Raw genomic sequence first — 12,961 nt, forward strand, 5'->3', positions numbered from 1 at the left:
GCAGAGAGCCGGGGGGAAGCACAAGTTCAGTAATCAGATGCTCACCAACCTGACGTGCAGCCCCAGGGGCTGTGGGAAAGGCCAGCCGGAGGGCCTGGCTCAGGTCGCCCACTCCGCTGCGGGGCGCCCGGGGTCGCCTCCCGGGACGCAGAGTCTGCCAAGAAGGCTCAATACCCGCTGAGCCGAGGTGCCACGGCAGGTCGCTGGGCCCCGAGGGACAGACACACGAGCCCCACTCCCGGCCGTCTCCCCTCCGCCTCCCCCAGGCGCCCCAGAAACCACACGGAGACAGAGGTGCAGACGGCCGCAGCCGGCGTGATGCGCGCTAGGCGGGCAGCAGCCCGTGCACGCGCAGCTCGAGCAGCGGGGACAGCACGTAGCGCAGGCGGCGGAAAGCGGCGTCCGAGCCGAGGCGCGGGAGCCCCCAGCGGATGGCGTCCGGGTTCGTCAGCACCAGGAAGAGCAGCGGAAGCGCCAGGAAGCCCAGCGGGAGCAGCAGCAGCGTCTGCAGTGCGCCCAGCGCCAACAGCCTGCGGACCGATGATGGACGGACAGATGGGAGGCGGCTCGGGAGCGCATCTGGACGTGGACCGGAGCCGCGCGCCCGCTGCCCGACTCACCTGATGCACTTCGCGCCCGCGCGGCCGAATAGCCGCTTCTCCTGCGGGGAACGAGAGACGCGTCCAGCGGCGAGGGGACGGAGGCACCGCGCGGTCCAGGTCTCTCCTGGAGGGGGCGGGAGTCGCGGGGGCGGGTCCCTGCGGGGGGGGCGGGTCCCTGCTCCAGCCCACTCCTCCCCGGCCGGCGCTCACACAGTCCGCCCTGGCCACCTCCTCCATGAGCGATCCCGCGCAGTCCTGCAGCCGTCGACGCCCATCTCGATACCTGCGGGGGCGGGTATCGAGATGGGCGATCTGCCTCGGCCCCACAGTCTCCCGGCTGCGTTCAACAATCCTAACTCCCTTACGGTTCCGGGCCGCCACGCGAGGCGTCCAGCGCAGCCGCCGCCTCCATCACCTTCCCCTGCAGCTCCTAGAGGGGGTGGGAGTGAGGACTCAGGCTGGGGGAGGAGGCGGGAGTCCGGGCCCCGCAGGGCTAGGGGAGGAGGGGTGGAGGCCGCAGCGTCGTCGGAGGTGGCGGCTCTCAAGGAGGAGCGGGCGCACCTGCAGGACCCCGCTCTGCTCCTGGAAGCTGGCCCAGTCCTCTTCCTTCCGCTGCGCGCTCTGGGATGAGAGGAGCTCTGATTAGACTAGGGGGACACACCCCTCCGCACCCTCCTAGACCTGGCCAGGTCCCACCCACACAAGAAGCCGATCCTCCCACAAAACCCCGAATCGGCCCGCACCTGCCGCAGGCTCTCCGCCTGCATGGCGTACTTGGCCTCCACCAGCTCCAGCTGCTTCTTCGGGAGGAACCAAAGCATGTCAGAAGCCCGTTACGCGCTGCACCCTGCCGCGCCTCACGCCCACGCCCCTGCCGCTCCGCCCCTACCGCGGTCCTCGGGGCCCCGCCCAAGCACCTGCAGCGCCGCCAGCTGGGTCTCCTGCAGTTGCTGCTCCGCGCGGTGCTGACTCAGCTGCTCCCCTCCGTAGTAGAACAGCTGGGGGGTGGGGCTTGTGAGGGCGGGGCTTACGGGGCTTCTAGGGGGGGGGTCCTGCAAGGAGGGGACGGGGCGGAAACGCGGACGGGGACCAGAGCAGGACTGCAGAGAAAGACGGAGGCTTTCCCATCTCCTACACGTACCTGACTGGACAGCTCCTCCCATTGCTCCTGCAGCTGTCGGTTGTGTTGCTCCTACGGACAGGGTCGAGAGGAATATCCAGGCCTCTCCCCGGGCCCCGCCCCCTCCCTCGGCCCCGCCCCAAGCCGTCCAGCACCCCACCAGGTCCTGCTTCTGCCGCTCCGCAGCCTCCAGCTGTCCGCGCGCCCGCTCCGCGCTCTCCCGCGCTGCCTCGCGCGCCTCCCCTCGAGGAGCTCGCGCCGCCTGGCTTCGCCTCCGCTTCAGGCTGCAGAGGGAAACTGAGGCCGGTGCTACGGCGGTGGCGGCGGGCGCTCAAGATCCCCGGGTACCCGGGAGGGACCAGCCACGGGCTTGGGGTCGGGGCCGGGGAAGCCCTCTCCGGGTCCCCGGGGCGCCAGTACCATCCTTCCCCTCCCGGGTCCCCTGGGTGGATCTCCCCGGTCCTAATGGCATAGAGCGCAGGTGTGGTCCCGGGGCGTCAGCGAACACTCTGTGAGGCCCCCAGAGCCGTCACCCACAGGGCCGACCCTTGCGCTCCCTCCTGCCCGTCGGGCCTAGAGCCCCGCACACCTGCGCTCGCGCTCGCGCAGGTCGTGCAGGCGCCCGGTGAGGTTCTCGCTCTCGGCCTCTAGCCCGCGCACCAGCTCTTCCAGCTCCTGCTTCCGCAGGCGACCATCGCGGTTGTCCTTCTGCAGCTGCAGCAGCAGCTCTTTCGTCTCGGCCATGGCTCCCAAGGCTCGGCCGGGAAACCGCCTGCTTCTGTGACCCGGCCTGCGGCCGGCGTCACAAAGGACGACAGGGGGCGACCGAACGCAGCCTCCCCCCACCCCCAACCAAGCCGGGCAGAGGTGAGTCGGGCAACATCATATCCTTAGTCCATCATCTACAGTTTTTTCAAAGAGCCACAATCGGACCAATAAAACATTAATAAAATAATGCCTGAGGCAGGAAAATTGAGGCGATTGGCTCCCCCACATTGCAGCTGGCACTTCCAAACCGATCAATCTCTCTTGTGGAAAAGACTTGGAAATATGTATCAGGATCCATTAATATGTTTATATCTTTTGACCCAATTATCCCACTCCTGGGAATTTATCCCAGAAAGAAAAAAAAAATTTTTTTTTTTAAACCCATTACATGGGCTGGCTGCTTAGCCTTGTAACCCCAAGGTCAAGGGTTTGGATGCCTGTACAGCAAAAACCAAAAATAATAAATAAAATAAACCCACTCCAGTAAATCATTAAATGGTTCATTGAAGTGGTTACAGAAACCACAAAAAAGGAAACAATTGTAATGATTGAAATGATGTATTTGAATATTATGTGGCATGCATAGAGCTACAATGCTGTCTAGAGAAAAGTAGAATATGATTTAGTATTTATGCTAAGATAACTAAGATATAATGCTCATGGGAAAATCTATAAAGGAAACAGGAGAAAGACAAGCTATTTCATTATCATGTGAGACTGCAGGTAAACTTGTCCTTTTAAAACCTACCTTTATTTGGCCAATTTCAATTATGAACTTGGATGCAAAACTCCAAAATAAATTATTAGCTAACCAAGGGGTAACAAAAAAAGATACATGGAAAACAAGCAGAGTTATTTCAAGGATTGTTCAGGATTAGAAAATCAGTGTCATTCACCACATAGGCAGGCTAAAGGAGGAGATGCTGAAAACATGATTAAGTTCAGCATCTAGTAATAATTTTTAAACCTCTTATGAAAGAGGGATAGAAAGGACTCCCTAAACTGATAAAGACTACTTAATAAAAAGGTGCTGTAAACATAGTAGGGACACTTGTACTGGCCAGTTGCCAAAAAAAAAGAAAAATAATTAGTAAGGAGAAAGTACTAGCAGCATACCTTTTAAGATTTTAAGAAATGAGAGATACCCTCTTGCTGAGGTCTGACATAGCACTGGAGGGCCGCAGAGAAGCAAGAAAGAGAACTAGGAAAGCTTGGAGAATATTCCTGGAAGTGCTGCAGACACCTTGTAAACATGAGGGGCCGAAAAGAGCAAATCATTCTGCTCTATCTTGTAAGTCTCTTTCGGGGGGAACCTTTCACAGACTTTCCCTCACCTCGTACGAGCCAGAACTAGGGCACGTGCTTGTTTCTCAGACAGCCACCAGCACGCAGGAACGGGAACCAAGACTAAGGCAGGTGGCAAGGTGGCTGTTGAGGAGGCATCCTCATGACCATGGGACAAATGGTGCTGGGAAAACTGGCTCATGACAAAAAGACGAATAAAATTAGACAGCTGCTTTACATTCAATATAAAATGTAACACCTGAAGGATCAGAAACTTACATGGGGAAGCTGTTATACTTGGGACTTTGGAATGGGGAAAGATTTCTTAAGCACAACACAGCAGGCACAACCATGCACTGAATTACATCAAACTTAGGGGTTTCTGCTTATCAAAAGACACTGTGGTGAAGGTAGTGTTCTCTACCTTGATGGAGGTTGAGTACCTGGCTTCACACGTTAGTCAAAACTTGTTGAATGGACTGACCACTTAAGAGGTGCACATTTTATTCTATGTCATTATATCTAAATTAAAAACAATCCACTTGGAACAAAAAGACACCACAGACAGATTTTACAAATGGGTGACAGAATGGGAAAAGATCTTTTCAATAAGATGAGAATATATGGGAAATCCTGACGCCACTCTTAGAAAGACCAAAAACCAAAGGGAGGGAGGGGCTCTTGGATCTGATGTGGCAACCTTCAGACAGCAGTCCTTTAACACTCAGCAAGAGTAAGAGAAGCTCTGCTCTTTACCTCCACCAGAGCAGCCAAAATGAAGGTGTTCGCTGACATCAAATCTAAGCAATGAGAAATTTAAAAAAAAAAAAAAATCAAGCAATGATGTGAGAGAACAGGGACCCACACACACTGCCACCAGCACTATCCGTGTGGGCCATTTGAGGGATCAATTGTGAACAATTGGCGACTGGGTATGATCACGTCCATGACCTGCAATCCACTACAGGGTATATGCCCCGGAGGAACTTTCTTAGATATTCACAAAGACACAGATTTATAAGAAAAAAGCACTGGGAACAGCCTAAATGCTCTACCAATGCCAGGGAATTGAAAAGTGAAATGTGGGCCGGCCCGTGGCTCACTCGGGAGAGTGCGGTGCTGATAACACCAAGGCCGTGGGTTCGGATCCTACATAGGGATGGCCGGTTAGCTCACTGGGTGAGTGTGGTGCTGACAACACCAAGTCAAGGGTTAAGATCCCCTTACCAGTCTTTAATTAAAAAAAAGAAAAGAAAAGTGAAATGTGACATATGAAAACAAAGGAATCCTGTAGACACAACAAGCTAGGATCTATTCAAATCAACCCAGAGAAACCTGAAAATAATGTGTTGAAGGAAAAAAAATAGGAAGGAAATGAGTTGTACCCTATGATAACATTTACATAAACTAAATACATAGGTACCAGGGGTTGGGCAACACAAGGAGGAGAATAGGACTGGGCTGGGAGGAAGGGGGCCATGCATGCAGACACTAGGAGGGGGCACTCTGCAGGCAAAAACTCTGCAGATGCAAAGTTTAGGAAACCTGCTAAAACCAAGAGCTGGGTCTCCTTTCAATAATGCTGAGAAATGTAAAAAAGATGTACAACTACAACTTTTCAAAATATTGACAGTTTTAAATTTCTGGACACACACAAGCTCCCAAAACTGAACCATGAAGACGTAGAAAATTTGAACAGACCAATAACAATAAAGGAGATTGAAGCTGTTATCAGAAGGCTCCCAACAAAGAAAAGCCCAGGACCAGATGGATTCACAGCAGAATTTTACCAAACATTCAAACAGGAATTGACACCGATTCTTTACAAACTATTCCAAAAGATTGAAACGGACGCAGATCTCCCAAACTCATTCTATGAAGCAAACATCATCCTGATACCAAAACCAGGTAAAGATATAACCAAAAAAGAAAACTATAGGCCGATATCCTTGATGAATATAGATGCAAAAATCCTCACTAAAATACTAGCAAACAGAATACAGCAACACATACGAAAAATTATTCATCACGATCAAGTGGGATTCATCCCAGGGATGCAAGGTTGGTTCAACATACGCAAATCAATAAATGTGATACACCATATTAATAAACTCAAACACAAGGACCATATGATCATCTCTATAGATGCTGAAAAAGCATTTGATAAAGTTCAGCACTCATTCATGACAAAGACCCTCTATAAGTTAGGTATAGAAGGAAAATATCTCAACATAATTAAAGCCATATATGCCAAACCCACTGCCAATATCATCCTGAATGGGGAAAAGCTGAAAGCTTTTCCTTTCAGAACAGGAACTAGACAAGGATGCCCACTCTCACCACTCCTATTCAACATAGTGTTGGAAGTACTAGCCAGAGCAATCAGAGAAGCGAAGGAACTGCCATTTGCAACAACATGGATGGACCTTGAGAGAATTATATTAAGTGAAACAAGTCAGGCACAGAAAGAGAAATACCACATGTTCTCACTTATTGGAGGGAGCTAAACATTAATATATAAATTCACACACACACATACACACACACACACACAAATCGGGGGGGGGGAGGGAAGAAGATATAACAACCACAATTATTTGAAGTTGATACAACAAGCAAACAGAAAGGACATTGTTGGGGGGGAGGGGGGGAGGGAGAAGGGAGGGAGGTTTTGGTGATGGGGAGCATTAATCAGCTACAATGTATATCGACAAAATAAAATTAAAAAAAAAAAAAAAAAAAAAAGAGAAGCGAAGGAAATAAAGGGCATCCAGATTGGAAAAGATGAAGTCAAACTGTCCCTGTTTGCAGATGACATGATCCTATATATCAAACAGCCTAAAACCTCTACAAAAAAACTATTGGAATTGATAAATGATTTCAGCACAGTAGCAGGATACAAAATCAACACACAAAAATCAGTAGCATTTCTTTTCTCCAATAGTGAACATGCAGAACGAGAAATCAAGAAAGCCTGTCCATTTACAATAGCCACCAAAAAAATAAAATACTTAGGAATTGAGTTAACCAAGGAGGTGAAAAATCTCTATAATGAGAACTACAAACCACTGCTGAGAGAAATTAGAGAGGATACAAGAAGATGGAAAGATATCCCATGCTCTTGGATTGGAAGAATCAACATAGTGAAAATGTCCATACTACCCAAAGTGATATACAAATTCAATGCAATCCCCATCAAAATTCCAAAGACATTTTTCTCAGAAATGGAAAAAACTATCCAGACATTTATATGGAACAATAAAAGACCACGCATAGCCAAAGCAATGCTGAGCAAAAAAAATAAAGCTGGAGGCATAACACTACCTGACTTTAAGCTATACTACAAAGCTATAATAACCAAAACAGTATGGTACTGGCATAAAAACAGACACACTGACCAATGGAATAGAATAGAGAATCCAGAAATCAACCCACACACTTACTTCCATCTGATCTTTGACAAAGGCACCAAGCCTATTCACTGGGGAAGGGACTGCCTCTTTAGCAAATGGTGCTGGGATAACTGGATATCCATATGCAGGAGAATGAAACTAGATCCATACCTCTCACCATATACTAAAATCAACTCAAAATGGATTAAGGATTTAAATATACACCCTGAAACAATAAAACTTCTTAAAGAAAACATAGGAGAAACACTTCAGGAAATAGGACTGGGCACAAACTTCATGAATACGACCCCAAAAGCACGGGCAACCAAAGGAAAAATAAACAAATGGGATTATATCAAACTAAAAAGCTTCTGCACAGCAAAAGAAACAATTAACAGAGTTAAAAGACAACCAACAGAGTGGGAGAAAATATTTGCAAAATATACATCTGACAAAGGATTAATATCCAGAATATATAAGGAACTCAAACAACTTTACAAGAAGAAAACAAGCAACCCAATTAAAAACTGGGCAAAAGAGCTAAGTAGGCATTTCTCTAAGGAAGATATACAAATGGCCAACAGACATATGAAAAAATTCTCAACATCACTCAGCATCCGGGAAATGCAAATCAAAACCACATTGAGATACCATCTCACCCCAGTTAGGATGGCTAAAATCCAAAAGACCCTGAACGATAAATGCTGGCGAGGTTGCAGAGAAAAAGGAACTCTCATACATTGTTGGTGGGACTGCAAAATGGTGCAGCCTCTATGGAAAATGGTATGGAGGTTCCTCCAACAATTGCAGATAGATCTACCATACGACCCAGTTATCCCACTGTTGGGAATATACCCAGAGGAATGGAAATCATCAAGTCGAAGGTATACCTGTTCCCCAATGTTTATCGCAGCACTCTTTACAATAGCCAAGAGTTGGAACCAGCCCAAATGTCCATCATCAGATGAGTGGATACGGAAAATGTGGTACATCTACACAATGGAATACTACTCAGCTATAAAAACGAATGAAATACTGCCATTTGCAACAACATGGATGGACCTTGAGAGAATTATATTAAGTGAAACAAGTCAGGCACAGAAAGAGAAATACCACATGTTCTCACTTATTGGTGGGAGCTAAAAATTAATATATAAATTCACATACACACACACAAAACGGGGGGGGAGAAGATATCACAACCACAATTACTTAAAGATGATACGACAAGCATACAGAAAGGACATTGTTGGGGGGGAGGAGGGGAGGGAGAAGGGAGGGAGGTTTTGGTGATGGGGAGCAATAATCAGCCACAATGTATATCGACAAAATAAAATAAAATAAAATAAAATAAAAAGGAAGGAAATGAGTTGTACCCTATGATAACATTTACATAAACTAAATACATAGGTACCAGGGGTTGGGCAACACAAGGAGGAGAATAGGACTGGGCTGGGAGGAAGGGGGCCATGCATGGACCACGACGAGGGTCATGCATGCGGACACTAGGAGGGGGCACTCTGCAGGCAAAAACTCTGTACATGCAAAGTTTAGGAAACCTGCTAAAACCAAGAGCTGGGTCTCCTTTCAATAATGCTGAGAAATGTAAAAAAGACTGGTTGCTTTTAGTTACTTATAATAGATTTTAAATGACCACAAATTATCAGCAGCTCCTGCCATCCAGAGGTGGAGCCTGTTTCCCCAGCCCATGAATCTGGGCTCCCCCTTGGGTCTTTTTCTGACCAACACAACAAGGGAGAAATGACATCGTGGGTTCATGAGCCTGGGCCTCTGAGCCCTTTCAGCCTCTTGCCCTTTAATAACACACCTCATAACCCTCTTGGAACCACAGGAAGAAACCTGGCAGGCTGGCAGCCAACACCAACCAGCAGCATGCAAGCGAAGCCATCCCAGGCCACCCAGGCCCCAGACAGCCTTGCAATGATGGCAGCTGCATGATAGAGCCCAAGCCAGGTCTGCAGAACCACCAACTGAGCCTGCCCAGCCCAGCCCAAGTTGTCAGCCTAAGAGAATCAAGAGCAAATAAAATGTCTCTGGTTTCAAGCCACTAAGTTATGGGAGTGGTTTGTTTGCAGCATGATGTTTGCTATATAGCTAAGAATTACTAGATGTTTGTGTTACTAGCAAAGGATTACTAGTTACTAGTTACTAGATGGTATTCATATGAATACTACAGTGCAGCAACTGGGCCACTGAGGTGGGGTGACCATACATAGGTCATTCTTGGCATCTCTTGTAGTGGAATCAGTCCCCTAGAGGTCAAAGGAGGGGTGCGGGCAGGGACAGGGACAGAACAGGGGGAAAGGATCTGCGGTGTTTCAGCATTGACCTCACTAGGCACATGGTTTCTATGAACTTGTTCAATCCTGACATCTCCAAGGAGGTCGCACTTAGGTCTTCAATTTACAGAGGAGGGACACAAGGATACATGTGTCCCTGAAGCTCTACTGCCACCCTTGGATTCAAACCCAAAGGTTGGAAAGGGGGTATTCCAACCCGTTGAGTTCTTTACCAACCCACTGAGTGCCTGCCTACATGCATCACAGGCTGCTGCTGCATGCTGCATGCTGCTGCATGCATCACAGGCTACTGCAGACATGGATGTCCGTCCTTGTCTGAGCTGCCCACAGATTGAATTACTGTAGATGTACATTGTGATACGGGCCACCCTCAGTAGCACAGGTTTGTGACTGTGCTGTTCTGCTCTTTGCTCTCATTCCCATCGGATTGTAAACACTTGGAGGGCAGGGACAAGATCTTGTTCTTTGTTGCCCACCCCCCAATCCAGTGCAGGGCCTGGGGAGCAACCATTTAGGAGGGTCATTTCTCATCCAGATAAACTTGAGAGCTATCTCATCAGCTTCTCACAAATACGATGCTGGGGTTTGCATGGGGCTGCAGAAGAGCCTGCCTGTGAAGCCTGCGTACTGAGAGGGAAGAACAGACACTCTCCACTGTTCAGTTTTCTGCCCTGGGGATGGAGCATTTCTGTCCTTTCCTGCAAGTCTTGCATTAGGTCTCCTACCAATGTTTTGTTGTTTTCAAATAAGTTTAGCACATTTATCAAGGTAATTCCTATGTAGTTTATGTTTCCTATTACTATTATGAAAAGGCTTTTTTAAAATTGTACCTTCTAAATGGCTGTCATGGTATACATGTGTCAGGGGTTAAGCTGTGTTCCCCCAAAATTTGTATGTGGAAGTCTTAACCTTCAATACCTCAGAACATAACCTTATTTGGGACTAGGCCCATTGCAGGTGGCATTAATTAAGATGGGATCACAATGGAGCAAAGCAGACCCCTAATCCAATATGACTGGTGTCCTTATAAAAAGGGGAACTTGGACACAGACACACACACAGGGAGACAGTGTTCTGCGGCCACAAGCCAAGGAATCAGCAGAAGCCAGGAGAGAGGCCTGGATCAGCTCCTCCTTCAGAGGGAGCGTGGCCCTGCCACCACCTTTACCACGGACTTCCAGCCTCCAAAACTGTGAGACAATAAATGTCGTTTGTTGAAGCCAGTCAGTTTGTGGCGCTTTGTTACAGCAGCCCCAGGAAACAACTCTACCATGTCACGCATGACATCTGTCTGTAAGGAACCCGCTGCTCTCACAGTCTTCCAGTGGGGTTCCCTCTCTACATACACAGAAAAGAACAGGGGTTAGCCTGGGCACACATCTTGTAGCAGAAGGCCCCGATCACCGCAGCAGAGGGTGGCTTGTGGCAGGAACAGCTGGGAGGAGCAATGAGGGTCAGGTTAGCCTGGGCCACACTGTCCTCAGCCTTGGCAGAGAGGGTTCTGGGGCCCATCTCCAATGTTTCACACAGGGAGGATCACAAGGCCGGTCGTTTCAGAAAGACCCAGTCTTCTAGAGTGGCCATGGGTGCAGGGATCGCCATGGGCATAGAGATGGGGGAACGGGGTGCTAGAGAGAGCCTGAGGCCAAATCAACAGGACTGTGTGAGGCATGGGTCAGGTAGTGTGGTGGGACTGCTGGCAGATGCTCTGCTGAATGGTCCTATCTAGACTGGTGGCTTGACTCTGGAGTCCCACATGGTCACTTCTTTCATGGCTCCAGACCACACACCCTCCTGCTGTGGCCTTGGAGCATTCCCAGACCCCACCACACCTGGCTGGGTAGGCATTGTAATCCCTTTTTACAGATGGGGAAACTGAGGCTCAGTGTGACAGGTGACTAGGCAGTGGCAGCATGGGCGGCCACCTGTCCCCTCACCTGAGTTACAAGAGAAAAGTTGAAAGCAAGTGTCTAGCCATAGGATGGTGACACTGGCTCAATACCTGGCTTTACTTTTCTGTAGCACTGGAGGATGGGACAGACCATGAGCCAGCAGGGTGGCCATGGCCTGGGGCTCACAGGGCTTCTTGGGTGCAGCCCAACCCCCTCACTTACCCCCCCGGGGTGAGGTAAAATCTCTGCTGGGAAAGCTTGGTGCTAATTATGCCTCTTGGGAAAACCGAGCCATGGAGAAGTCGGGAAGAGGCATGGTGCAGGAATCGAAAGGCTCCTGGCCTTGGTGACTTGATGCCCCACCGGGAACCACGGGGAACCTCCCCGCGCACACGCACACACACACCCTGGGCCGCAGCACGCTGGGTCTGGATCCTGTAGCCCCATGTGGCCCTGCCACCCAGGTCTCTGGGGGGCTTTCCCACCCAGCCTTGTCCTTGCCCGTGCTGGACCCCCTATGGGAAGCGCCTGCCTTGCCCCCCATCTCAGCCTGTTTGGCCAATTTCTGCTCTTTCTTAAGGACCCAGATTTGATAGCCTCCTCTCCATGAGCCAGGCTGGGTTAGGAGCCGCCACCACTCTGCACAGTAATGCCTAGTTTCTCAGCATCCCTCTGGTGACACGGGATGGACTCTAATCTGTGCCACACCCCAGTCCGCACAGATCAGAAAGGAAGAGAGGCCTCCTGAATGACCACCCTGCACCACCCTAGACATTTCCTAATATTTTCATATCTTTGGCATATAGTTGATCAAAAATAGCCTAGTACATGTAGGCCACACTTCCCCCAACATTTATGAATAGAAATTTATGAAATGTATGAATTTATGAAAGTTTTCAAACATAAAGAGCATAGAATTTTAAAGCAAACCCCCATAAAGCCAGCACCCGGATTCCACAGCTGGTGGTCCCCCCTCTCACTTCAGGTACAGCCATCCATCTCCTCGAAGGAAGTGGCTGGTGTCAGCGCCTGGCAGGGGCCAGGTTTGTGGCCCAGATCAGTGCTAGCCTTTTAGGACGTAGGTTGGTGAGGTTGGGATATGACTGTAAGCTCATCAATGTGTTAAATTTGGGGGTGCAGTGTTTTTGTTTGTTTTGTTTTGGCAGCTGGCTGGTATGGGGATCTGAACCCTTTTTTTTTTTTTTTTTTAAATAAAGATGACCAGTAAGGGAACTTAACCCTTGACTTGGTGTCGTCAGCTCCACGCTCTCCCAAGTGAGCTAACCGGCCATCCCTATATGGGGATCTGAACCCGTGGCCTTGGTGTTATCAGCACCGCACTTTAACCAGCTGAGCTAATCTCAGCACTAGTCTATCGCTGAATGCATATTTAATGTTTAATTACGTAGTTATTGTATAGTCTTATGAGAACATCTGTATGGTGCAATGAACTCAATAAACTAGTCTTTTGAAAAAGAGAAAGTACAATTATACAACCTATCCCTGTTCTACAGACCTCAGAAGCCCCCTTTTATTTACTTTTATTTTTTGCACAATAATGGAAAAAAGATTCAAATAATCT

At 49.0% G+C, this 12,961-nt stretch overlaps 1 protein-coding gene across 1 annotated transcript; it reads right to left on the reverse strand.

Moving 5' to 3' along the window:
* Window positions 1-325: 325 nt before the first annotated feature.
* On the reverse strand, window positions 326-2,466 carry TMEM191C (transmembrane protein 191C). The gene is made up of 10 exons (XM_063083040.1): window positions 2,312-2,466; window positions 1,883-2,006; window positions 1,744-1,794; window positions 1,520-1,600; window positions 1,346-1,402; window positions 1,164-1,223; window positions 968-1,032; window positions 813-885; window positions 621-661; window positions 326-530 (listed from the first exon to the last, which is right to left on the reverse strand). Exons 1-10 carry the CDS (start codon window positions 2,464-2,466, stop codon window positions 326-328), a joined length of 912 nt encoding a protein of 303 aa, XP_062939110.1.
* Between the last annotated feature and the right edge of the window lie 10,495 nt (window positions 2,467-12,961).

This window comes from Cynocephalus volans, chromosome 2 (genome assembly GCF_027409185.1).
Source record: "Cynocephalus volans isolate mCynVol1 chromosome 2, mCynVol1.pri, whole genome shotgun sequence".
In the NCBI taxonomy this organism is placed as follows: Eukaryota; Metazoa; Chordata; class Mammalia; order Dermoptera; family Cynocephalidae; genus Cynocephalus; species Cynocephalus volans.

Excerpts from the sequence above, each read along its gene's own strand:
- TMEM191C (XM_063083040.1), bottom strand. The coding sequence starts at position 2,466 with ATGGCCGAGACGAAAGAGCTGCTGCTGCAGCTGCAGAAGGACAACCGC. Across the intron at positions 1,601-1,743 it reads GGGAGGAGCTGTCCAGTCAG|CTGTTCTACTACGGAGGGGA; the intron begins GTACGTGTAGGA and ends CCCACCCCCCAG. Across the intron at positions 1,224-1,345 it reads AGGCGGAGAGCCTGCGGCAG|AGCGCGCAGCGGAAGGAAGA; the intron begins GTGCGGGCCGAT and ends CTCTCATCCCAG.